The sequence below is a fragment of the Brachyhypopomus gauderio genome, chromosome 11 (assembly GCF_052324685.1).
Source record: "Brachyhypopomus gauderio isolate BG-103 chromosome 11, BGAUD_0.2, whole genome shotgun sequence".
NCBI classification, from domain to species: domain Eukaryota; kingdom Metazoa; phylum Chordata; class Actinopteri; order Gymnotiformes; family Hypopomidae; genus Brachyhypopomus; species Brachyhypopomus gauderio.
This window is the reverse complement of record NC_135221.1, coordinates 9378962-9405981: the sequence shown is the minus strand read 5'-3', so window position 1 is coordinate 9405981 and position 27020 is coordinate 9378962. Positions and strand designations below refer to the sequence as shown.

General features: G+C 42.2%; 3 protein-coding genes across 10 annotated transcripts in view; 1 reads left to right on the top strand and 2 right to left on the bottom strand.

Annotated features, from left to right (window-relative positions):
* The window catches only part of loxl3a (lysyl oxidase-like 3a), a 16307-nt gene extending 15462 nt beyond the window's left edge, over nt 1–845 (bottom strand). For both annotated transcript variants that reach the window (XM_077021782.1, XM_077021778.1), the window contains exons 1-2: nt 705–845; nt 199–481 (exon numbers count right to left, since the gene is read on the bottom strand). In XM_077021782.1, coding sequence (XP_076877897.1) covers nt 199–478 — 280 coding nt within the window. In that variant the 5' untranslated portion in view covers nt 479–481; nt 705–845. The remainder of the gene's footprint in view (nt 1–198; nt 482–704) is intronic.
* On the top strand, nt 801–27020 carry kctd8 (potassium channel tetramerization domain containing 8). 4 transcript variants are annotated; one of them, XM_077021784.1, is made up of 6 exons: nt 801–930; nt 2276–2372; nt 4580–4642; nt 5118–6504; nt 6749–7791; nt 24842–27020. In XM_077021784.1, the coding sequence occupies exons 4-6, from the start codon at nt 6467–6469 to the stop codon at nt 25366–25368; spliced, it is 1608 nt and encodes a 535-aa protein (XP_076877899.1). In that variant the 5' UTR covers nt 801–930; nt 2276–2372; nt 4580–4642; nt 5118–6466; the 3' UTR covers nt 25369–27020. The 4 variants fall into 4 exon arrangements, with proteins under 4 accessions (XP_076877899.1, XP_076877898.1, XP_076877901.1 ...); XM_077021783.1 differs by having other exon boundaries at nt 4580–5491; nt 5638–6504; XM_077021786.1 differs by lacking the exon at nt 5118–6504.
* LOC143526954 (C-C motif chemokine 8-like) lies at nt 14184–16406 on the bottom strand. 4 transcript variants are annotated; one of them, XR_013134003.1, is made up of 6 exons: nt 15766–16401; nt 15398–15512; nt 15231–15266; nt 14818–14856; nt 14540–14648; nt 14184–14419 (listed from the first exon to the last, which is right to left on the bottom strand). XR_013134003.1 is itself a non-coding variant. In XM_077021790.1 (6 exons), exons 1-6 carry the CDS (start codon nt 15830–15832, stop codon nt 14332–14334), a joined length of 459 nt encoding a protein of 152 aa, XP_076877905.1. In that variant the 5' UTR covers nt 15833–16400; the 3' UTR covers nt 14184–14331. The 4 variants fall into 4 exon arrangements, 3 of the variants coding, with proteins under 3 accessions (XP_076877905.1, XP_076877906.1, XP_076877907.1); XM_077021790.1 differs by having other exon boundaries at nt 14818–14861; nt 15766–16400; XM_077021791.1 differs by lacking the exon at nt 14540–14648 and having other exon boundaries at nt 14184–14505; nt 15766–16406.

The following is a 27020-nucleotide window of genomic DNA, read 5'->3' as shown; positions in this document are numbered from 1 at the left end:
CACACCAATAGTGTAGGCTACACATCAATGTGACACAATCAGCCATGCCACAACCAATCTGACACCAAAAATGATCAATTTACTACAGAATGGGTGTTTTTTCTTTGATTCTTTTGTTTGTTTTGCACTGTAAGCTGGGCTGGGCCATTCATTTTTTTCTTTTCTATTTCAAAATCACTGACAGTCTCTGATACCAACCTGTGCCTGCTCCATATTTAGCACTATGTGACCAGCTGACAGCCTCTACAAAGCCAAGGTGGTGGCACAACACGTGTGCGTTAGAGAGGGTGAAGTCATCATCACAGATAGTGCCCCACTCGCCTGTGTAGAAGACCTCCACCCTGCCTTCATTGTGCTTGCGCGGGTAGCCGGCCAGGCGGAACTTAAGCTTGTCGTCCTGAGGACTTGCGGTCTGGCACACACAGGAGCGCAGCCACATGTAGCTGAACATCACCAGAACATCCCAAGTTCTCACCATGGTCTGAAAGAGACAGCGAGGCAGAAACAGGTTCTACTGCATTGTGGTAAAGCATTCAAAAGACAGTGATTAACCACAACCACAACCCCCTTCACCACCAGTAATATTTTTGTGATCATTCATTATTAGCAATAAACTGAAAGTTATGATACTTTCATGTTTTAACAAATTAGTTCAAAGTATTATCTTTCATTTTTCTTCACTCGTGAGCTGTATTCGGTCTTACCTGTTTTTGGGGTACCGTTTCACACCTGGATATGGGTTTTTTTTTCTGACGATGCCTTCTCTAGACAACAAGATGATACATTTCGGTGTCAGGAATCTGAGTTCTCGGCTGAAGTTCAGAACATTTGTGGGCACATCGCACAACTAGAGAGAAGCTGCTGCTCCGCTTAAACGCCCTGGCAGGAGCCGAAGAGCTGGAGGGAGTCAGCGGTTGCTCTGGGATTATGGTGAGCAGCACTGGAGGTTGAGTGACTGCACATTTATAGGGGGAGGCGCAGATCTGTAGCTATGCAGCAGACAGTTTGACATGTAAACTCGATCGGTGTTAAACTACTGGGGGTTCGTATTCAGACAGCATCGTTGCTCTTGTTTTTCTTTCAGTCATCAGTGCATTTTTACAGCATGTTTCAGGTGAAACAATGACCAACCTCTCAGGATGAAAACGCTCCCGAACTATATTGCCATGACTGACATATCAGACGTTGCAGAAGTTCTTTAAATCTCTGGATAGCAGTGCCATCTGCTGGAAATAATAGATCAGTAATTGCAACGAAAAAAATTATTGATTGAATAAATTAAAATAAATTGAATAGCATCGTTAAATGTTTTTAAATTACTTGTACACACTGAAAGGTAATTACAGTTAAAAAGAGAATGCAAATTCTCTACTGTATTCAGCTTTTCCAAATAATGAGCCGTCATACGAAGACAGTGAGTGCTGACTGATCATCGCTGTGGTTTTGCTTACTAGTGATGTTGGTGCGGATTAAAGGAACTTTGCTGTTCTGGTGATTCTGATTTTGCTGAACACTCGTGGAAGCTGAAAGCAGCACAGACGTTGCAGGTTTTGATGTGAACTATGGGGCGTTGGGTGCGATTTTGAGCATCAGCACTACAATGACCATTAAACACTGTTTATCTGCTGCATGGGTTTCAATGCCGTTTCAGATATTGCTGCAGTCAGGACCGGACTGGGACATTCATTCAGGACCAATGGACCATCGAAAGCTAACATTTAACTGCTAATTTTATAATTAGTTAACGTTAAGGTGCTTTAGGCTGTAAAACTCAAACAAAAACAGTCCAAAACTTCGACGTGTCGCAGGGTGGGTGCAGAGAGAATTTCAACGGGGCGCTGAGAGCATTTTGACGGGGGCTTGCTGAGCGCTAAGCAAGGGGATTGCTTTATTTTTTCAGTTGTTTTAACACTTTTTTTTTAACTTACAAAGATCTTATTTTAGAGGTGGATTCAATTTAAAAGTAAAAAAACTCGGCCTAAAACCTAAAAAGGTCCTAGACACGCCTATGGTTGTACATATCTAGCCGAAAAGGCCTGGCCATCGGGAAATGTTAGTATAGGAGAAGACGTTGACAAACTTCACCCCAAAACTGAGTTCCCAGTTAATGGACGACACACAGTGTCAGTGTTGCTGGACTGATTTGCAGTGACAGTAAAAGTCAGGAGAGGTGGCAGTTATACTCCTCTTTACCCTCAATCCAGTACTGACGCAGGGCCGCAACAAGATAACAAGCCATGCTAATGTCACTCTTTCTCTCCCTCATTTCTCCCAGTGGGAGGTATTCAGCAGGATGAGCACCAGAGACACCATGATTCACCCCAGCGTCCCTCTTCCTAAGCCTTCATGTGAAAAAGGGAGACAGGCGGGAGGTAAGTAGCTCTGATCAGCCAGACTTCATTGCCCCCACCCTGCTGAGGGAAAACGAAGCCCGAGGCAGACTCATTTAGACCCGTCTTCCCCATCCCTTCACACCCCCACCCCATAACATGAATCTGGGACTCTGCAGAGGACCTGTCTGCCCAGACACACTGCATCACAGCGCTGCAATCTGGTGGTGCACTTAGGGTGTCTGATGCTGTATTCAAAGTTTCCTCCAAAGAGGAGCCAGACGTGTCTTTAAAATCATGGCAGAACATACACAGTTCTAGTCAAACAAACCGTGAAACTTTCCAAAAGCTAATGAGTGGCTTCTGTAAGGCCTCGTATACAAGACAACACAAGCTTCATCTCCTGGAAAACAGCTTGACACGTTTTGACATTCACGGTGTCATTGGCTGTAGTCCATTACCCCTGTGATCGGGAAGCTGGTCTCGCACGCGCTCCTCCGGCGGGAAGGTCAGTCTCGGGGCCGCATAAAGGCAGCGAGGCGTGCGTCCCCCGGGCACCTCGAGAGCAGTGGGCGGGCGGGCGGGCAGATCCATAATCAGCGGCTACAGCGGAGCGTGCGGCGTGGAGTGCGAGGGCTGGCTTGGACCCAGATGCGTGAAGGGTGGATAATCAGCTGAGAAGGGGGACGGGGTGGTGTGGGGGAGTGGGGTGGTGATTACAGTTTTTTGCCGTTGCTAAGACCCAAAAAACCGCTACTTACTGCAATCTTGGGAACAACTATCTGATGTAGCCTGTTGACTGTGTAGTCTTTTGACTTGGTGCATTAAACCTTAAGCACATTCTCTGTCTTATACTCATTTGGCAGTTATAAAACACATTTTTTTCAAACCATTAAACACAGTTCCTTACATTAGAAACAACATTAAAAACTGAAAACATTGCACTGCCATGCAATTGCCATACCCACCTACCACGGACGTAATTTGGGGGGGGGGGGGGGGGGGGGGGGGGGTTTGGTGGTTTTGGTCCCCCCCAGTTTTTACGGTTAAAACCAAATATTTAAATAGTGACAAATCCATGTCCCTCCACTTTTGAAGTCAAAATTACGTCCATGCCACCTACCAATTATCCAAACCCAGTCCTCCCAGGTAAAAACCCTTTTGACTAATTTTTGCAAATTTTTAGTAATCACAGGCTGAGCCCTATAAAGAGGCTACAAGTTGCATATCTTGGTTTGCACAACAATGGAGTCCAAAACTGCACAGAGATGACGATGCAGAGGATGAGAAAGAGGAAAAGAACGAGCAAACGTAACGTATGAGATCATAGCCACTCTGGCTGACCATGTGGTCAACCATGGTTTGAATTTTCTGGAGGCAAAATGTCCAGCTTAATCTGTTATGCTACACTACATTTTTAAATAAGAATAGAAAAGTAGACCAATGCTAATGCTACTGAACTCACAGAACTGAACTGTGTATACCATATCAGTAGTGTATTGTGTATACCATATCGGTAGTACCATATCGGTTAGTACCATAGTACCATTGGCGGTTAGGGAACTGGTCTTGTGACCGGAGGGTCGTGGGTTCGATCCTCAGACCTGAGGCCATGACTGAGGTGCCCCTGAGCAAGGCCCTTAACCCTCAATTGCTCACTTGTATAAAAAATGAGATAAAAATGTAAGTCGCTCTGGATAAGGGCGTCTGCCAAATGCCATAAAAATGTAAAATGTGTTACACTGCAGTGAGAGGAGGACTAGTACCATATTATTGTTTACTGTAACTTACAGTAAAGTTTGATTTCCTGCTTATGCAGTAGAATGTTCAGATCATGTTTTTGCAGAACTGCTAAACTACCCCTTGATGGGGGAAGAAGAGGGCTATCCACCCCAGAACAGCAAGAGACCATCATCAACACTCTCAGAGCAAACAATGTCATACTTTTATGACAACTTCATCCGCACATCATTACTGACAGTGTCACCTTCAGCCACATCCATTCACTGAGCCTATTCGCACTGGATCAGTGATGGTGTGAAACAACTGTGCTATGAAGTCTGCTCTGCTGTCCTCTCAATGATTTCTTTATTCCATTGTCATGTATTCCTATTTCCTCCTGTCATACGATACTATAATGAACACCAAAGGGCACCATGCCACTGTCAGTGTGCCATTCCTCAGTCCTATTGAGTTCTCTTCAGCATGGAGGTGGTCGCCAACTCCTCCATCATACATCTCCTCTCCAGGTGATGGAGAAAGCTGCGGTGACATTGATGGGGGAGAAAGGGGAGGATTCGTCACTCCCGAAGGTACGTCCCCCGCTGTCTGGCCAGAGAGGACATCGGCTGTAATGTTGATGAGATCTCTTAGCAAGACCCAAATACGAGACAAGATGGACCTTAATTTAGTATGTTGTTACAAGCCTTTTTTTAGCTTTTGTTATCTATGTATGACAGTATATACAGCAAGTGTGTGTTGGGGGTGGGTGGGGGTACACTGCAGTGAGAGGAGGAGAATGAGAGAGTGATGAAGAGACAGATTGGAAAGAGAGAGACATCACTAGAAAGATTCCATACGTTTCGATTTTTTTTGTGATATAAATGAAAAACATCCCAGCCACTTATTTATAGGCAGCAATGTCAAACCAAAATTCACATAATTCACACTGATGTATTCCTGCATCTGTGTGTGTGTGTGTGTGTGTGTGTGTGTGTGTGTGTGTGTGTGTGTGTGTGTGTGTGTGTGTGTGTGTGTGTATGCATCTACTTTGCGGACCACTGGAAGGCCTTAAGGTCAGAGATCACGCTATCTGTCCATGGGCTAAGTCAGCATGCTGTCTGTGTTGCAGCAGAGATCAGCAGCTTGGTGTGAGTCATTAGGCCAGATCAGGCCAGATCCCCGTCCCCCGGGGGACAGACTGGCCCCTTTTTCTCAAAGATAACAGCCAAGCGGACAGTGAATTGAGCGTAGATATTGACTCGGCATAATCGCCCTTCTGTGAGTCAACACAGCCAGGAGGCAGGACGCCGCTCTGAACACCGAGGCATTTTCTCATTCGGCGTTCGCCCCAAAGGAGCTTTTTTCAGAACGGACAGAGACCCTAATGTGACACTGACAAATAACAGGGAATTGAAGGTTCCAGTCTGTCCAAGAAGCTGGTAAACATTTCTGCAAAATATGCAGTCAGCTCGACTGTATTGTGTCGCAATAGCTCTTAAATAGTTCACCTCAGCTGAGTTTGAGGCTTATTTAAAAAACAGCTTGTGTATTCTTTGTTTTTGTGTGTATTCTTTCTTTTGTTTAGAGTTGTGTGACCTAGTCAGTGACCTCGCATAACCGAACCAGTTTGCCACCCAGTTTGTGTTCTGTGAGACCTGCTGATGTTGGCGACAGCCTGTGTTGGGGGGATAAGCAAAGAGAATCTGCATAAGTTGGTACTTCTCCTCTGGGAATCATTAGTGAAGTGTTGCAATGTTTGCTGTGTTACCTGGCTACAGTGCTCAGGGAGGGGACAGGAGCCTGTTGGGTTTGCTGCACTCACCTGAATCTGTATCACACAGGTTCAGTACAGTGATATGGAAAGTGATGTTTATTACTGTAAGTGCTATTAACATTGCAGTTAGCATACACACATTTTCCTCGGTGTTATTTTACATTTGATTCAGTGTAATTCACCAACTGTGATTGTCCATTAGATGGAGCTGTGGTACACTCAATGTGAAAATTGAGTGCGTGTGTGTTTGTGTATTTAAAATCATGAATGCGCATGTGTTATAATTGTTTGGCCGTGATAATGTGAGAAACACAGTTAATCTGTTTTTATTCTCCAGAGATTATCACATTGTCTGCTTGTTTTCATCCCCTCCTCTGCCAAACTATGAACAGGAGTGCAACCTGATAAGACACCAACTGTGACTCACAGCTTGTTATTTAAAATTATTCCCACATTCACATCTTAATGTACAGACAAGCTGATTAGCATCTGCATTATACTCATTAACAATGGTCTGTATATCGGTGTCTCTATTAGTGTCTTTTCAGACTTTTTGGTAATGTAAGTTGGTAGTATTTTAGTGTACTGCTGGCCCTTTAAAAGGCGGGGACATCAGGCTGCCCGCCCCACTCTGTGGGTGATGTCATCGTGGCTTCCCCCAGACCTTGCACAAATAATGTGAGTCTTCTCAGTGAGGCTTTACTCGCTCTCTCTCCCTCTATCTCTCTGTCTCTTTCTCAGTTTCTCACTCCTCTGCTCTCTCCCTTCATAGAGGTGTTGCTGCTGAAAGAACTTGATAGTGTCCTGTCTCTCCCATCTCTCTCTCTCTCTCTCTCTCTCTCTCTCTCTCTCTCTCTCTCTCTCTCTCTCTCTCTCTCTCTCTCTCTTGCACTCTCTCTTTCTTGCATGTTCTCCCTAGCAGAGATGTAGCCCTCTCCCTCAAACTTCCACACCTCTGTGCCGATGAAGCGCCAAAGCCCCGTGTGACCTTTCTGCCCTGTCTCTCCCCCCTCTCTCTCGCTCCATGGATCGCCTCGCTCCTCCTCTCTGACCTCCTGAGCTCTCTCCCGCCGGGGCTTTCCGCCGCAGTCGTCCCCCTCTGTCTTCTCCTCCCTCCACCCCTCCCCGTGCCGGGACCGCCAGCCCGGACCATGGCCATGAAGGAGACGGTGCTGCCCATCAGCGAGGTGTCCAGCCCCTTCCCGGAGGTGATCGAGCTGAACGTCGGCGGCCAGGTGTACGTGACCAAGCGTGCCACCCTCCTGAGCGTGCCCGACACCACGCTGCACGCCATGTTCACGCGCCGGGCACCAAGGGAGCTGCCCCGAGACAGCCGCGGGCGCTTCTTCATAGACCGCGATGGCTTCCTCTTCCGCTACGTGCTGGACTTCCTGCGCGACCGGCAGCTGGTTCTCCCGGATCACTTCCCCGAGCGCGAGCGCCTGCAGCGGGAGGCCGAGCACTTCCAGCTGGCCGAGCTGCTCCGGCTGCTGGGCCCGCGGGTCGCCAAGCAGGGCTCGCTCAACGACGAGGGTTGCCAGAGCGACATCGAGGAGAGTTCGCAGGGCAGCGAGCTGGTGGCACGCGCGGGGGGGGCCGCCGCCACCGCCGACAAGAGGTCAGGGTTCATCACCATCGGGTACCGCGGCTCCTACACCATGGTGCGGGACAACCAGGCGGACGCCAAGTTCCGGCGCGTGGCCCGGATCATGGTGTGCGGCCGCATCGCCCTGGCCAAGGAGGTGTTCGGAGATACCCTGAACGAGAGCCGCGACCCCGACAGGCCTCCGGAAAAGTACACGTCGCGCTTCTATCTGAAGTTCACCTACCTGGAGCAGGCGTTTGACAGGTTGAGCGAGGCTGGCTTCCAGATGGTGGCTTGCAATTCGACCGGAACGGCCGCGTTCATTAACCAGTACAGAGACGATAAGATCTGGAGCAGCTACACGGAGTACATCTTCTTCAGTAAGTAATTGAGGAAACCTTCCCTCTTCATTTACACCTGCACACACACTCTCTCTCCGAACTCTCCCCATCTATCCTCCTGCTGATTCTCTCTTCCCTCTCATTCTCCATCTCTCCCTTTCACTTTGGTGTTTGCTTAGGAGCCCTGAGAGTTGCTGTTGCTCTGTGGTGGATATAAATGTGTGTGATAGAAGCAGCACTTGGTGCCCCAGGCCTGAATGGAGGAATATGAATGCAAATCGAATCTTTTCCCAGCATCCCCTCTGGGGTACTCATACAGTACAACTCATGCCTCTCACTTAAGCTGTGAGTTACAGATATTTCTTGAGTCATCATTTGTTGAAATTAAGATTGCTTGGGCTACTGTAGTTATCCTGCTCGTTATGAAAGATATGTTTCCTTTGTACCCTATTATGAGTTGTGTTGGGAATCGTTATGATATGAAGAGCAATTGTGACAGACTCAAACCTGAAATTCAAGCTGATTTTGATTTAAGACGTCTGATTTGATGTCTTAGATAAAGTTATTGCCCGTGTGTTTTCATTTCCGTAGTTATGATTGTGCTGTCAGGCCACGCTGTCAAGCTGTATCACACACACACAAACGTGTGTGTGGAGGGGGGTTGTGAGGACATATGGATGTATGGAGAGCTGAGGCACTGACACACAGCATGGCGGAAACGCCGAGATAAAAAGGTACGATGATTGAAGAGGAGGAGGCAGTGGTGGTTAAGCTAATAAATATAAGTTCAGTGCACAGGGCAGATAATGAGACTGTGTTTCTATCAGATGGGGTGGGCTGCTTACATCTTAAGGCTATAGATACCTAATGAGGACAAAATGCCTCCTTATTGAAATCACTAACGGTCTCTTCACTGTCTCTCAGAACTCCGCCTGCCTTTATTGGCTGTCGCGATGACACACCCCTCACGCCTCCATCCACTCATTGTATTCACCTCTACTCCATCAGTCTGTACTGTGATGGTTCAATCCTCTTAATATAGCTGCAGTGACAGAGAAAGAGAGGGAGAGAGGAATATAGAGAAAGAGCAATGGAGGGCAGTTACAGAGAGAGACAGGAAGCAATAAAAAGAAAGAGAGAGAAGGGAGAGCAAAGGTAGAGAGGGGGGGGGGAGCAGAGGGACAGAGAGCAGATGTATGGAGGTGAGAAGCATGTCTCTAAGGGAAAGTGAACTGAAAAGGGAAGGAAAGATCAGTACTTAAAAGAGAGAGAGAAAGGATTGAAGAGGAAGATTGAAAGAGTGTAGAGAAAAAAGAGTGAGAGTAGAGACAGGCAAGTAAACAGAGGTCAGGAGAAGAGCACTAGGGGAGAGACAGACAGACAGACAGACCTCCCAGAGAGGTAGAGGTTACAGCAGCTGGGTCAGGGAGTGAGAGAGGAAGTGAGAGAGAGAGGGAGGGAAAGAGGTAGAGAGATATGTTACTGGAGGCACCGTCAGCGTAGGCTGTTGACACGCTTGCCGTCCGAGCTTAACGTGATGTGTGTCTATTCCGCCGGAGACCCCACCCTGCCTTTTCACTCGTCCTCATCCTCATCTACACTTCATCTGCATAATGATGGCTGTCCAGGGAGCTCGAAGGAAGGGCACTGACTTGTTTTGGCATGTCATGGGTAGTTACGCCAAAGGCTCATGGGTAAATAACAACCACCACGTTCCCTTGCGGTAGCCACAGGGTCAGAATCTGGGTAATAAATCTGAGCATGGCTCCAACGTCTGCCTCACCCTTACAGCTTTATATGAAATTAAATCTGGATTAACTGCTGGAATAAAACCTGTTCAAACAACTTACGTCTTAAGCTTAAGATCTCTCCATTTGACCCTGATTCTGAATATTTTTCTTCTCTTCCAGATTATAATATACTGAATACTGAATACTTAGTATTCAGGTATTCTGGTATTATCCTCTGACATAATGCCGTGGACACTGTGACGCTGACTGTAGTGAAGCTGAATGAACGTTACTTTCATCTTGTGACTTCATGCTCTGACGTAATTCATATTAGACCACCAGGAGGTCCTCTCTGCTATTTTGAATGCAGACCAGTGGTGATCTCAGAGGAAAGTGTGGACTTGGGTCATAGGTGTACTTCAGGATGGGTGTGTGGGTGGGTGTGTCCCCACTACAGTGACGTATCGGCATGTCTCATTATTATTCCTGCTGAGAGAGTGGTTTGCTTAGACAGGCACTCTGTCTCTCGGGGTGAATCTAAACTCTGATTGCGTCTCCGTCAGAGAGGAGATGGCCCAGACACATACAGAGGAGACTGACAAATAAATCCCTGTCATCTGTCAGCTATGTTCATTGTCCAAGTCCTTTCACATTCCATTACGGATAAGACTGCGGTAGTTTGTCTGTTTTCGACCCAGGTGTTGGTCGCTGGGCAAAAATGACCTTGTCAGATTTGCGCCCCCCACACACACACACACACACAATTTGGTGGGGTGCTGATGTCACGATCTCCTAAATGACAAACTAAATTGAATTGCAGAAGGGGTTGTCACTGTTGACACTTCCAGTTTGTCAGCACCCAAAGGAATTTGTGAGAAATTGGTGATTTTGACAGCTTCAAGAGGAGACTTTACCGTTTGTTAGCAAATGTTAACACCAGGTCTGAGGAAAAGGGTTTTTTTTACACAGTACTCCAAAACTTAACAGACTACACACAGAAACACTAAAAAAATCAATGAATGTCTTTGTTACTGAGTACTGAACAGACAATGGGGTGGGTCACACCAATGGATCCAAGTACAATGAATATTCATAAGAATCGATCCACCTTTCTAAAGGATAATAATGGAATTTGTGAACAGCTGTTACAATGGCCAAAGTAGTGCGTAGACATAAATAATGCAGCCCAATATTGATGTATCTATTATACGTAGTCTGTCTATCAACCTCACCACAGCATATTGATTCCTTGGTGTGTAAAGTATTGATGTTTGCCATCACAGTCTGATTGAAAGGTCCTTGTGTAAAATGTTTTAGGAAAGCATAGCTTCTCAGGACCAGAGAAAAGTCTCATCTCGTGTTTTAAGAGCACACTATATTTTCCATTCTTTATGATATTAGTATTATAACAAAGCGATAACTTATTTTCCCTAACCTGTAGTACTGCCTGACTACTGCTGATGCATTCAGAACTTCAAAAGAAGTTCATTATCTGATGCATTTGCAGTAGAGCACTGCATACCTGGGCTTTAACCTATAAATATTCATCATGTTCCCCATGTGACCTGGGTGCAGATGACAAGGAATGCCCTCCTATGGAGCAGGGCTATTGTCTCTAAAAATAAAGGAAGCGTGTAAACAGTACAACAGAGGAGTTAAGAGTGCTGCTCCACACCCTCCCAGGGCCTGCTTGAATTATTCATTGGCTATGCCTGCCTACTGATATTGTATTATATTGATATTTATAAGAGGCTCCATAGCCTTATCTGCATGAGCATATGGCAGGTATTGTGCCAGTGTGTATGTCACCGAAGAGTGTGTCAAGAGGAAGTGAAGGTGAGTGTGTGGGTGATGTGGGGATGCACAGGGTGTTACGGATATGATATGACAGGAGGTTTTATTTATCGGTTCTTCGGTTTCAACATATATTCTCATGAACAAAAGTAATAGCAGCAAGTAAACCAAACTTCGTGTGTTTGAGGGCCAAAAGTGAAACGTGGCCCCTGAACAGTAAGAAATGAGGAGCGTCTTGTCCCGTCCCATCATTAAGAGCACGTGAAGCACGTGTGACGCAGTCTGAAAGGGTCCCCACGTCTCCTGCAGCATCCAGACTGTTGCCGTGTTGCCAGCGTGTTACTGGACAACATCAAATTTACAAAGTTTAAGTAATTTGAGAGGACAAAAGACACAAAGACTCAAGAGAGTCTGTCTGGTATTCATGCTTGTCACCCACTGTTGAAAACAATGATTAAAGGCATCATTTCCACTTTATTATTCAGGAGAAAGAACATTAAACCTGTGTGAGATAGTAAAGCAAATATATGGGGACAGATAAGCTATAGCTGCAAGCCTTACAAAATAACATATGGGGCTTGTTGCTGGTGTATCAATCAAGTGATCTGAGCTTCACGGTATCTTTACAGGTACAGTATCTCTTCACAAGGACAGAATACGTTTGTGGAGATATGTCTCACCCTTCATGTCCCTGGTTAAGTAAAGAATTAATAAATGTCTTGTACTTAGGATAAATGTTGGGATGTTGTGGATATTATCTGGAACTCGCTTCATATAACGCTTAGATATTTTCTGGATTTCTGATTAAAAATCTCATGATTATTTAAGATTAGTATCCAAGATTTGAAAAACACAGCCTGAATACAATGTTAAAATTGGTAATATTAATATTGGGGTAGGCAGTACAAAAATGATGTATGCCATTATACTTTCAGTGTATATAACACATGCAGCCTAAGGCATTACAGCCTAAGAAAATTGTTGTGTACACGTCTACTTCCAGGCCTTCCAAGAATCCATTACTTTCCTGAACTCCCTAACAACCACAGCTCTGTGCAGGTGTCCTGTGACACCGTCCTCTCCTCGCTGCATCTTTATGAATCTGCTTTCATATCTCAGCTGATTGTAAATATCTCCTGGAAATCCCCCTGGGATCTGAAGGTCAAAAAGTCACGGGGAGGCTGTCATCAGCCCACAGCAGTAATACACAGAGAATGAGGACACATCCGGCCTGCAGCGCTCGTGCAAAGTCTGCTAAACATTATTGTGTAAAAGGGCATTTGAGGAAAAAAACAAGAAAATGACTTTAATGCCATTCCTACAAAATCACCTTTTTACCATTTGTCATGATAAAAAGCACATCATCATCTGGATCTAGAAAGATGTAACCATTTGAAAATCCATACAATTGAGAATTATCTAACGATCCTGATCCATTGTGCCATTGTCCTTAAAGGAAAGTGTTATGTAAGAAAATTGAAAGGTGAAGAAATAAGCATGTAGTGCTCAGCAAAGATCTCAACTCGACCATAAAAACAATAATTGCTGTGTGAAGTCACTATTTAGATGATAGACGTTGTAGAAGTCATAACGTGGATGCTACGCCGTGATTGGTCTTCTGCATGAGAGCAGGCTGTGATTGTCCAGTGACTTGTCACCTGTGTAAGCGGAGACATTTAATCAAACTGATCCCAGAAAGGATTTGTCCACCCAGTACTCCGGGAGCGGTCGCCATCTGACACTTGATCGCTCGTCCGGAGAATTTACCTCCCTGAGTTCTTCCTTAAACTTCAACCCTACCGTGTCACTTATCAACATTCCCACGGTAACTGATGTGTTTTCCCAACCGTAGAATGAGATGCTACGCTGCCATCATGCAGATAAGCAACTTGAAGGCTTCTAGCTGTGAGGTTTGTCAATTAAATAACATTTGCAGTCCTTTCATTAATTTAGATAAGCATCGCCGAGTTAGACACAGGAACTCTTAGTGAATTGGCCATGCAAAAAAAAAAAAAGATTCCCAGCTTTAGATTATCTGTCTACCTTTTATTTTCCTTTCAAAATGACTGCCGCACAATTGAATACACTCAGATAAGACTACGGGTGAAGCTAACACAATTGATGAATTGTTCTAGATACAAAAGGATGTGGAAGGGGTTTTTTTTGCCAATAAAATTATGATGTCTTAATTTGTAAAATATATTTACTTAATGGTCTTTATTTCTGCCTCTAATAAAAGCTCATCTTTAACAGGGAGTATAAATGAGGCACAGTACTACATCTCTGGAGAAGAAAAGATGGGAGATTCTTACGCATTAACCCACTAGCAAGACGTCGTTTTAGCTAACTTGAAGTCTGACATCAGTCTCACATCCTTTTGCTGCATAACCAATTTTTCTTGATGTAGTGTTAGTGATTTGTTAACAGTGTAAGAGTATGGACCTGTTCACACTTGGCATTAACATGCATCATGGATGACCGGATCATAAGATGCCAGCACTAAGTACAAATGTGAATGGGGTGCAATGCATCTCGCAGACGGTTTGTAATCCGATTACTCAAACCACTTTCGGAGGTGATCTGGAACGCATCAGGCCACATTACATCTGAACAGTCTGAACAGTAATATGTCCTGATGTGTCCTTGACAGCAGCAAATCACTTCTCATACCTACCATGTTATTGCAGTATCCCCAAAATACATTAACAATACAAAGACTTTGGAAAATGCACTGCAGTGAACCATGTAGTTAATGTGAACTTTATAGACATTCATAATCTGTACGTTACTCAGGATATGAGTGTCTGCAAAATGTAAATGTAAATTAATAGGCTATTTACAGTGTGAGCAAGAAAAACTTTATGTAGATAAAATGAGTATAGATAAAGCAACTTAATGAAGGCAAACATAAATATAATCCAAACATTTCAGACAACTCTTTATTTAACATTCACTGATGGAAAAGTCACACACTCTTAGGGCCATAACCAAGGTTGTCGGCAAATTTATTTAAGGTGCATTTTCCTCATGTCAAGATCATATTTTCATATTCATTTTAATTAACATTCATATTTTTTAATATAGGCTTTAGCCAGTGTACTTTAGGATCAACACAAATCGTCCTATTGCTTTTGGTGATGACACTGAAAATTAATAAAGGGTATTATCAGGATATTATCAGTATTATCTGGGTATTATCAGTTGCCTTAATGTGAAGGGAAACCAGAAACTGCAATAAATAAAGACATTAAGTTATTACTTACATTATAGCATGTGTTGGACATTCAGGATGACTTGCTTCAATGGATTTAATTAAATGAAAAGGTATCTGCTTTGTTGATGTCATAATGCAGCAAACTTTACTTCTAGTAACTAATAATCATTGTAAACAAAACATTTTAGAAAAATTACGTTATAACCATACAACAACTATACAACATGCAACATTATGAGTAAAGTTATTATTATGAGTAAAGTTATATCTTTCATATCTATCCTTTTATCTTTTACATCTACATCAACAAAATGAGATATTACTTACTTTTTGGTTGAAAAAAGTTCGTTGGGTTCATTGGTTCTCCTGCGCTGAAAATATTATAGAGATTCAAATTCATAGGGAAAATATTACAGTACTGAATATATATGAAGACATGTATCATGTATAAATGGCAATCTCTGCAGTTGTATTTTTTTAAGTGTAAAGTAAACCAACTGTTGACATACACACTTTTTCACCATCATCCCCATACATCACTGGTCAATATTATTTGGTTAATCAAATTACTGCTATCACAGCATCAGCACTAACAGCGTTAAATGGTGGAAACGTGGTTGTGGGTTTTGAGCCAGTACAAGTTTATAAGGTTTGTTTAAAATTTGTTTATTTAAATTTCTCATTATCTCTCAGTATAACAATGTTGTTACTTCCATAAGTAATGTCAGTACTAAACTTACATAGTCTCAGGTATGTCAGGGCTGGACGTTTTCATTCTTTCAGACATATGAAATCAGAAATAAATGTATTTTGTTGTCTCTACTTGTAAAACATTCAAGTCATGAAATTGTATGCTTTATCAAGATAAGTTTTTTTTCAGTGACTGACTATAAAGACATATACTGACTTGTTATCCTCTTGCCAGTTACTTTTGTCATTGTAATAAGATCTGTGTTGAAGATCTGCCTGATGGATATCGTGCTTCGTCTCAACAAGGCAAAATCTTTGGTAGGTTGAATGCTCTGTACAAGAAAAATAAGCAAGGATATTTTTGTCAGAGTTAATTATTACAGTCATGTTCTTAACTAAATTAATAGGTGGTAATTATATACAGTCCATGAGGTCCTTTTTACTGGCTACAGTACAGTGATTCTTATTAATAGTGGATGAGTATCATACATAGTATACCTATTATAGTAGGTGAGATTAAATTAAATTTTTTGTTAACAAATGCAGTAATGAAGTACTTTTCTCTGAAGAGATACAAAGACTTACTCTTGGCTAAGGAGAGCTGCGGGTCGAGAGTTTGAGCCAGAAGCCACATAATTATCAGGGAAGCCATGTCGCTATTGTTGAAGGTCTTCTCACTGTTGAATTGATTCTCACAGACACAGAAAATGCTTGTTGGAGGTTTGAGTTACTTGATATTGCTATCACATCTGTGTGAAAACTAGTTGGCACTCTTAACGACTTGAAAAAGATCTTTAACAAAAGCTGAGGGGCCTCTTAAGCATCATGGAAACTTCTTGTGAAGTTTGTGGTAATTTTTTTTCCACCTCATGTGCACCCGATAAGCGCTGTGCCCTATTTAAGGTGAAATAGAAAAAGGATATATAATCGATTCGACCACAGTAGGTTGTGCTAGACTCGGTTGGCATATTGAAAATGGGGCACAATAACTATCTGCCTGCATATAAATAAATCAGCTCTCATAAATGATACTACGCACCAGTGGTTCAGAAGTGAAAATGAGAGCTGTTAGAAGACAGTGTTTGCCAGTTTAGTCCAAGCATGAACGTAGCCACAGATGGAGCGTTCTATGAGTCTGATTGCTGTGAAGGCATGAGAGAACACAATATGTTTACACAGTTCTGCCGTACATTATTTCTAGGACACAGTTCCACCCCCCAGAGACAAGAGTTCTAGTGACTGACATCTGCTAGCTCTCTGCACAGGTCACGGGTCTGTGTCTCCTGATTAGCTACTGCAGAGATGGAAGGAAAATACAGTAAAATATGGTCAGCTGATTTAAAAGTAAAAATAATAAATAAACATGTTTACAGTTGTTAGGTGGAGCATGTGTTCAGTTGTGTGTGTGTGTGTGCGTGTATGTGTGCATGTGTGTGTGTATATTTAACAGCCTACAGCTTGTTTATGGGAGATGATAATTGGAATCTCTATTACTGAAGCTTTCATTAATTACCTGCAGACATCTGTGGAAACATCAGTGCAGATATTTCCAGATTCAGCTCAGAACAAACGAATGTGTCAGTGCATGAACTCATAATTGTTATTACTGAAATAGTAAATCATCAAATAGGCTTTGTTACGTCCTTCAGATTTTGGTCTGAAATATATTCATTTTACCATAGTTAAACTCACCTCAAATAGTCATCTTCAGTCACAGATCCACATTTAGGTGTATCACTCATTTTGTACTCTTTTGGTAATTTCATTAAAGTCACCTGTAGGTGTTGTTAGGTCTACATTCTCTGACTCACAGCTGCCTTCTACCCATCTTAAACATATGTTGCACCAGTGGGATTACAGTTATATTGAAGATGCCTATCAGATTGTTTGCTTTCCCCCTCTTTTCAATCCTGTTTTTTTTTTTTTTACTGCAAGGCTTCTGCAGAAATGCTCTCTGCATTTCAATTATAGATTGCCATCACATTCAACCAGTCTTTCTCCACCTTTCTCTCTTCAGTAATCCATGCTCCTCTAGCAAAGGTCAGGAGGCATTTAGCTGTTGCCAGCTAGCAATGGTGAGAAATGCTAAGCAGCCTGACGTGTTTTGGGGTCATTACTGGCATCAGAAGTATCACAATATATTTTTACTAATCAATCTGAAGAATGCATTTGACTAGCATCACAGACCATCATTGCTTGAATTTCCTTATGGTTAAACCTTTCCACTGTAAAAAAAGGCTCTGTTACTTGTCCTCAGACAAACTAGCCTGAGCACAGCAGGGCAATAGCCAGCATCATTTATTTCTGTGATATTTTTTTCCTTTCCCTAAAGTGTGCTAACAACATTTCTAACCTCTGCACGTCTCTGTTGGACTAATTGGTCTTCTCACACAGACAAGAGGGGTGCTAATTCTGCGCACTTCTACCAACATGCTTCTGACAGCTGTGCCGATAATTACCATTTTCATTAGTCATTATCATTCTACTAATGAATTTGTTTTTTTTTTCAGGTTGTTTATTTGATTTTAACACATTCTTCGTGTATAAAGTATGCAGACATAGGTATGGTTGGCTGCTATGGGTTTTTACGAACAATCCAAAAGAGGACATGTCAACATACGCTCACCAGCCACTTTATTAGGTACACTGGTCCAACTGCTCATTAACACAAATGTTGAATCAGCCAATCACATGGCAGCAACTCATTGCATGTAGGCATGTAGACTTTTACATTTACGGCATTTAGCAGATGCTATTATCCAGAGGGACTTACAAAGTGCTTTGCATCTGATCACAGAATTCATCCTAGGTAATAGTACGGATAGGCCAGAATTCAAGACACCATTGAGTCAGACTACTACTAAACTACAGGAGTCAATATCATTACCTAGTGTTTTGCAAGTTAAACGTTTGCCAAGAAGCACAAAAAACCATAGACAGACATACAATTTAAGAACAACGGCAAGTGGTATCTGCTGAGTTAGTGCTCTGGTAAGAACTCAACAAACAGGTGAGTCTTCAGTCTACGCTTGAAGATAGCAATAGACTCTGCAGTCCAAGCAGCTAATGGAAGATCGTTCCACCATCTTGGAGCCAGGAATGAGAATAGGCTGGAGCTTTGTCTTCCATGAGACTTTAAGCATGGATCTGCTGCATGGATCTGCTGCAGCTCAAACATCATAATGAGGAAGAAAGATGATTTAAGTGACTTTGAACGTGGCATGGTTGTTGGTTCCAGACGGGCTGGTCTGAGTATTTCAGAAATGTGCTGATCTACTGGGATTTTCAAGCACAACCATCTCCAGGGTTTACAGAGAATGGTTCAAAAAGAGAAAAAATCTGAGCGGAAGTTCTGAGGGTGCAAATCCTTGTTGATGCTAGAGGTCAGACGAGAATGGCCAGACTGGTTCAAGCTGATAGAACGGCATCAGTCGTTACAACTGAGGCATGCAGAAGAGCATCTCTGAACACACAGCATGTTGAACCTTGAGGCAGATGGGCTACAGCAGCAGAAGACCCCACTGGGTGCCACTCCTATCAGCTAAGAACAGGAAATTGAGGCTACAATTCACACAGGCTCACCAAAATTGTACAATAGAAGATTAGAGAAATGTTGCCTGGTCTAATGAGTCTCGATTTCTGCTGCGATATTGTGATTGGGGGTCAGAATTTGGCATCAACAACATGAAAGCATGGAGGTGAGAAACATAACTCACATGAGGAAGCTAGGGCCTGAGGCTACTGAGGTGAGGAGTCAGCTTCCATTTCCCTGCCCAAAGTCACTGACGCAGTTGGAAAGCTGCCCAGTGGCAAGGCACGAGGGGTGGAGGAGATTCAGGGGTGGATGAGATTCTGGGGTGGATGAGTGAGAGGTGCTCTGGGGGAATGGCGTGTCAGGGCTGCTAATGCGTGTTATTCGATCCTTGTACTCTCAGAGTGAGAGCTGTGTTTCCATCCTTGAAAGAACAAGATCACGGACACAAGTGGCTGAAATGAGTTTTCTCTGCCAGGTAGCAAAGCCTATTCTCTGTGATAGGGTGAAAAGCTAAGATATCCGTGAGGAGCTCAGAGTATAACAGCTGCTGATATGAAGGACCTGGCATCTAATATGGATGTCCCTATGGTCATCTCCCACTGACATGGCAAACTGGGAGGAGTACTTGCAGGTAGACTCTAGACCTGCTGGAAAGATTTCATCACCTGGCCTGGGAATGCCTGGGGATTCCCCAGAAAGTCCTGCTGGAAGTAGACAAAGACAGGAACAAAGTGGACAAAGACAGGGACACCTTTGGTTCTTTGTTCGCCCTGTTGTTACTGTGACCCTGAGATAAATCAAGGCATGATGACACTCATTTCTCAATCTAAAACAGTAATACAAAATAGCAATTACCACAGTCCACTGCATTCAGATCTAAGAGTTTTTGTTTCTAAATAAACACCTCGTACAAAAGATTGACAGCTTAGGCACATATAGATCTTAATCCTACAGATGCTTGAAAATCCAGCCCAAAATAAGAAGTATTAGTAATACTATAAAGGCTGTGAAGCTCGTATACATTTTCCTTTCGGAGACCATAATATACATGTGAGTATGATGTGCAACAACACAGATAAATGTCAGGTACAGGATGTAAAGGAAGGTTTACTGTTGGAAATGCCCTGATTTATCTGTCTGACCTCAAGCAGAACTGAGATTCTGCTGCAGGCTTGTTTTATGGGGAAGTATATTCTGGACAGCTAGTCAGGTACTGCAACTTGTTTCTAAATGACATGCATGCCAAAAACATGAAGCACATTTTTAATCTCTCAAATTTTTATATTATAAACGTATATATTTTTAAAGTCATTTTTGGTGTATAGTGTTTCCGTAAAAAATAAAAACTGCCTTTGATGCTTGAATCCATCCTAAATTTTAAACTGCAGCAAGATCAGTGTGTGATGTGTATGTGTAAATGAAAGTGTGTACATAATTGCAAAGGCCAGGCTGTCTCTATCATTGTGTTTACTCTGGCAGTACATGCCTGCAAATGAACATACATTGCACAGCAGTGAAGGATAATCTTTGGATCTAGATATGTAATTGCTTTCGGTGATGGAGTTGCTAAGTAGCCCGTGAAGCATTGATGCTCACTGCTGTTTGAGAGGCAGTATGGCAAACAGAAATCAGCTATTATGATTCCTCGGAGGTTTAAAGTGCAAACTAACCCTGTGTTTGCTAATGAGTCACTCACCATATGGCGGCCAATGGGAAAATGCTCACTTAAGCGTCATCTGATCAAATGGCTAAAAAGAGGACAGGCTTTTATGTCCTTGCTTTTAAAATGCTTAAGTTATTTTAGGATGGCAAGGGAGTGTCAGTGGAACAGCTGTTTGGTTGGACAGAAATCTGTGGTTGCTGCATAAACCGACCTTATGACCTCACCACATGGACAAATGTTTCAGCCACACAGCTGTGGCACTTATAGAACGTTGACACGCTTTGTTTGTTTCAGAGCATGTGTGTTGATTTATAACTACACCCCATATGGGCTCAGGTATTCCATGAAACAGAGCATGGTGATGCTGTATTTAAATTCTGAGTTGGAGTGTTACACCTGTTTGTATTTGTTAGCACATTTGTATGCTCTTGCATCACTTGACCTGAAATAAGTCTAAATGCTAGTGTGAGGGTTTCATGTAGTATCTGCAGTGTTGGGTCAGTGAGCCATGGCACTAAGGTTGTTTCACATAATGACATTTGGTTTCTTGGTACACTTCCCAGGATTATTGGTGAGAACTTCACAGGAAATGCTTGTCTTTCACAACACATTTTTCTCACTAAAAACAGCCTAGCGAGAGTTCCATGCAGAACTAGATTAATTTGTGCTTCAACTTAGTTTATTCAAATTGATCAGGGGATTAGATGCTCTAGGAGACTGTTAATGTGCGCACAGACTCCTTTGAAGATAGTGTGGTCAGTATGTGGGCAATCCACATTTTAATGTGTGGAGGCGTGGAATATGGATCTCAGCAGTGTGGGAATTTGCCTTCACTGCCCCACATCACCTCCTGAGGACATACTTTTTGCATTTTAAGCTACTCTAGAATGCTGAGTAAAATATGTTTTTAAGGTCTGATGCTGAAATCTAAGACCCAGACTAGGCTGTTGCTGCATTTAAAATATTTATCTCAAGAGGTCTGTCCATTCAAGAAACCTAGTCAAGCCAGACCATACTGCACATCAGTTCAGATGTCATACTTGTTGACACATTAAAAGTGCATCTTAGTCCCTGTTTACACCTTGTTCTTTTATGTATTTTTAGTATCAGGATTATATCTGGATAGAGATTACCCACATAACAACACAGGTGTAAATACACCCAAGACACATTTAAAACTGATTGACTCCAAGCACTTCAGAAGATAGCCTGAGACATTATGGCATTAAGGTCAGGGGCGGAGCTAGACTGACAAATGATGAATGAAAGGAAACACATATTTTCTCTTAAAATTACCATTTCCAATGGGGTGGCACTAGGGGTGGCAAGGGCTCTGTTGGGGGTGGCAATTGCCACCCCTGCCCCCCCTTTGGCTCCGCCATTGATTAAGGTAGAGAATCATTCATGCCTTTACACTACCATAATGCATTCATGCAACAAGCCACATCCTACAACCAAAACCACACAATGTACATGGTCAATGACTGCAAGGAGGCTAATCATGGAGGATGCACACAGTTGGGCCATGGACAGAAATAAATGCTTATTAGCCGTTCTCGCACCAGAATTGATCTGTGGACAACAGGGTATTTGCTACAGCTGTGAGCAGGGTCACTGCTGTAATAATTAGTCTAACAAGTCAGTTTCTCACTAACATTAATTGCCAAAGCTAGTGCCTTTAAATAAATGCATGTATAAATAAAGGCACGTTTAAATAAATGCATGAAACCGTTCAAAAGTTCAATTTGAGGCAGAAGCCATTTTTTTTTGCATAAAAGGAAAACAAAAAAACATGAGAAAAACAAGCAAGTGGTTATTGCAAATGAGCATATTACACACCACACAGCGGTCACGTTTCAAAATGACTAACCAGGGATGCTTTTGAATACCACTTGTAAATGCATGACATTTATCAGGATGCAATCCACTAGTCTTGTGAAATGAACAGGTGTAAATGGTCCTGGATTCTTGAAATTCTCTAAAGGAAGGGTGGAACCTTGTAAGTTTATCATCTGCATAGTGCTAAAACGTAGTCCACTTGTGATATGCAACTGTTAGAAATAACAACTGCATAAAAAATTGCAACTGTTATGCAACTGTTAGAATTAGTGTAATATAACATTACACTTTAAAGAATATGATTATTCCTTTTTGGAATATATCCTAAAAAAATATAGCTTTGTTGACAAATTGTTGACAGGATTAAACTATTTTTCATGTTTCCTTTAATAAATATGCTTGCTGGCTTGCAAATAATGGCTGACGTTTGTCATTCTTAATTAATGACCCACAGCAAGCAAAAGATGATTAACTCCAGTAATGAGACCAGCACGCTCAAAGATGCTAGTAGCATAAACATTGTCAAAACTTTAACCAAGACTTTCTTCTCATGTATGTGTATAGTTTCATCCTCTGTAACACCTAAATTTGCAGTTCTAACAGAAAAGGCAAGTCAGCCAAGTCACTTTCCTTCACCTTCCAAGTCACCAAGAAATCAGCCAAGTCACTTTCCTTCACCTTCCAAGTCACCAAGAAATCAGCCAAGTCACCTTCCTCTTCATGTCCTCCTAATATTGCAGTTGCAAAGTCTGCTATCTCACTCATTTCTATGGAACTTTTTCAGTGTCACCAGAACCTGAACCTGAAACCACAAGGTTGCCATCTCTCATGCATTGAGCGTGAGACACACACATTTGACTGTCTTCACACGCTCTCATGCCACACTTCCGATTTCTCACACCAAAAAAAAAATCTAGTTTATTTACCTCTGATCCAAATCTAAGATTCAATGAGTTACTAGTTCGCTCTGGCACCAACCACTGGCGATCGATCGATAGCGATATAATACTTAATTTGTGTCCATTTTACAACCCCCCCCCCCCCCCCCCCGTTAACAATGTACACTCGCCACCCCCTCCAGGTTCAAACCTTGAAACCATTATTTCTTGAAAAGAAAAACCTGTGAAATTCAGTCAGGTATCCAAAAATTCAAGTTAAAATTCAGGTTCAGCTCAAAATTCTGGTTCGGATTGTTGAAATTCAGGTTCGTGTCAAAATTCAGGTTCAGGTTGAATGAATATATATATACATATATATAAAGTTAATGCAGTGTCCTCATATCATCCAGCTATAAATTATGCATCAAAAAGAAAGCTCCTACTGACACATTGCAACCTAAACTTCGAAGTTGTAAAATGAGCTCATTTGAGTTCAGAACCTCCACTATGTAGCTAACGTTAGCCAGTGAGTTAAGCGAAGAGAATGCTAGCTAGAATTAGCTTGATTCGCCACTACATTTTCTACTAAACAAAGCAAGGTTTTGTTGAAACAAAGAGATCTTAATGAATTTGGGGCATCTGAAATGATTCAGTAACCAGTTACGTCACATAAAAAAACTGTAGATGGCCCTACTCCACAACTGTCTCACTGTACTTGTCTTGGGGTGATAAATGAAGCATTCTTCAGGCATCTGATACGAGGGCGATGATTAGCTCAGTGTGTTGCTATGTGTTTATCAACAATGATCAGCAATTGCATTGATTTATTTACCATCAGCCAGATGCAGATTAATCTTTTAAGGGAGCTTTTATTATTAATCGCTAACATCAAATGGTGAACCATGTATGGCGCAAAACGTAAAATACCTCAGCAATATACACGAAACATGGCAATATTTGCTGTTAACGTCACGTTAAATATGGCGTTTACTTCAGTGAATTAATGTGGGTTTTGATGTATCATTGCTTTGTGTGTACCACTAACCTAAGATACCTAACTAGCTACCTACTATGCCAGTGCAATGAATGCCATCACTATGAAAAGGCACAGACAGCCTATTTATAATGTACTTTCTCAGTATTTTGGTGAACAACCTGATATACACCCTCCCTGCTACAGAACATTCCTGCTCTTTATGTTTAGGAGCAAGTTGCATAGGTAACACCGCCGAACAAGATTCGTTTGCACACTCAGGCAGGCTTCATGGTCCCACTGAGGACTACTTCTGAAAAAAAAAAGCATTTTCTCGAGTTAATGAGAATAATAACAATGATTATTTTGCTTTTGATGGCCCCATAAATCTTTTCCTGTAATTCTAATGTATCTTTTTACTTGTCAAACACATGGCAGTTTAGTAGGTGACATATGGTTCTGGAGATAATGATAATCTGAGGATGTTTAGCAGTGTTTTGTGTTTGAAGACATACGGAGGTTCATGGTTTAATTACTCCTTTGGTGCCACAGGCAAGAGACCTCAGTATTCCTGTGCCAAAAAATATCATGAAGCACATGATAATTAACTAACCACTTGATACTCAATGAGGGAAAGTAATCATTATTTCAGTACCAAGAGTTGACTTCATGTTATTGGACCTACAAATACATTTTGCACCTCTCCTCCTCTATGTTGTGTTAAGTATTTATAAACCGATATTTTCTTGGTGATATTTTTGTTTCTGTGGCAGGGCCCGCTTGCAGAACAGTGTCTCCCAGAGCTGAGTGCGAGGAGCCCAAACCTGAGAAGCTGGCGGACAAGGGGAGTGAAAGTGGTGCTTCCCTGAACGAGCTGTCCACCTCCAGCTCTGAAACCCACTCTGAGGCCACCTCCCCGCAGGACGGAGGCCCCATCCTGGCACCGCGAGGAGAGGTGGTCGGGGGATCCCTGGCTCCGTGCGGAGGCCTGCACTCAGTCTCCCGTCCCCCCAGCACCCTCACCCTAGGCAGGCCCCCCAAGAAGGGCTCCTCGGTGCAGTGGATGGAGCTACCAGATAAGAGGCGCAACAGTGAGCTCTTCCAATCCCTGACGAGTGGAGTGGGGCCACGGGAGGGGGGTGTAGGCGGACTGACACGGAGGAAGACTCTGGAGAGACCCAGTGCCGAAGAGGAGATGAAGCAGTGTATCCACGATTTCCATAAGATCAAGATTCCGCAGGCGTTTCCAGAACGCAAGCGTCAATGGCAGTCGGATTTGCTTCAGAAATATGGGCTGTGAAAATCAAGATCTTTGCTGTCTGAATTTCTCTCCACTAAATGTTCACATGTGACAGTTGATCCATAGCTGTCTACTGTACTATTGTTTTAGTGCTGATTGAAGAGGTGATCGATTAGAACTTGCAGAGTCCTAACCGATGAATGTGCAAAATCTAGGGGTCTGCCTTCACTTCGAGCTGCTAAGAAGACAATATTCTTGGCGAACTAATCAAAATGAAGATTGAGTTGGAATTTCCCTATTATGTTGACTTGTATGTGGAATGTTTTGGAGTCACTACAGGGTTTGTGCCATGTGTCATGTATGGTCCCATTGTGCAAATGTAAACATTTTATACCTCACACTGATTCTTGTATTTTTACTGAGAACCATGAAGGCAACAGTTGATAAACTCATTTTTAAGTTAATGCTATTTGCCTCAAATGCACATTGTGCACATTAAACACTGCAATGGTGAAATCCAAAATCACTGTCCTAATTCAAAGAAGCACACAGTTTATTGATTCATAAAATTTCCACACCACCTCCTAAAAGAAGTTTATAATGTCCATGAAGATGATGCACTACCATGAGCAGTTGTCTATTTTACCATTAGCTGATAGGTGAAGACTGCCCAGAGTCAGCATGGCCCCTACGCCTAGCACTGTATCATTATTTGTGTGGATTCAGTTCATAAATAATTGTGTGCGCATATCAATTTTGTGTGTTTTGTGTACAGTTCTCTACCAAACATGCATTTTAGTCTTGATGAAACATTACACATGGTTAAAGGTACTTTCCAGAATTTTTCTCAAAATACTTTTTTTGCATATTTTCTTGGTGTTTTTAAAAGCCTTCTGTGAATTTTTTTTAAATTACCATTACAAGCTTCTACAGAGAAGAGAGCAAAAATGACTTATGTAATATACCATTATGGTGTTATTTCCATGTTATGGTAAAACCTCTCATAATGACAGAATGGAGCGCTTGAACTTGTACATAAACAAACCCAAAAAACTAAAGAATACTAGCTTTGAAGGCAATAGGCAAATGACTATTAATAAAATGTACGTATTTATTTATTTATTTATTGGCTGAATAAAATATTGAAACACTACACAATATATATGTTTTTATGCTTGCAGCTGTACAATACCATTTGGAAACTGAGAGTGGGTGAGTCTAGCTGCCCTATTAAAGCTGTTGAGATGTGTATATCTATTATATTTCATTTAAATTAAGGCCATATTATAATTGTTGATTTGTAAGTACATAATTCAAAACCTGACCAAAACAATTTTAAATAGTATAAAATGTGTCAAATATGGTTTTGAGAAAAATACTGGAAAATGACTTTAAGCTATAGGGCTTTGTTAGTTTTCATTCATGCTGGATTCCTTTGCTTATGGCTGACGTTATCATGTAAGGTTTGCCTGTATGTTTAAAGCAAAACATACAGTAAAAGCTGGATTGAGATAACACATGGTCTCTTTCCAGATCACAGGTTTGAGAAGCACAAGGATAGAGCTGTCTCTGTGAAACAGTAGATACAGTTGCAGTATTACAGATATTCTCCAACAAGAGTTAGTGTTAGTTTGTTGTAAGATGTGAAATAAGAGAAATTAAGCTTTTGTTTTATCAGTTGACCTCTTTTGAATTGCCTCAGTGTTCTTTAA

What these genes read in the sequence shown, in the direction of transcription:
- kctd8 (XM_077021784.1), top strand. Translation starts at nt 6,467, where the DNA reads ATGTCATCGTGGCTTCCCCCAGACCTTGCACAAATAAT. An exon ending in CCAGACCTTGCACAAATAAT is followed by an intron (nt 6,505 to 6,748) that starts GTGAGTCTTCTC and finishes TCTCCCTAGCAG; the next exon opens with AGATGTAGCCCTCTCCCTCA. An exon ending in CACGGAGTACATCTTCTTCA is followed by an intron (nt 7,792 to 24,841) that starts GTAAGTAATTGA and finishes TTTCTGTGGCAG; the next exon opens with GGCCCGCTTGCAGAACAGTG.
- LOC143526954 (XM_077021790.1), bottom strand. Translation starts at nt 15,832, where the DNA reads ATGGCTTCCCTGATAATTATGTGGCTTCTGGCTCAAACTCTCGACCCG. An exon ending in GCAGCTCTCCTTAGCCAAGA is followed by an intron (nt 15,513 to 15,765) that starts GTAAGTCTTTGT and finishes TTTCTTGTACAG; the next exon opens with AGCATTCAACCTACCAAAGA. An exon ending in TGTCCAACACATGCTATAAT is followed by an intron (nt 14,420 to 14,539) that starts GTAAGTAATAAC and finishes ATTAATTTTCAG; the next exon opens with TGTCATCACCAAAAGCAATA.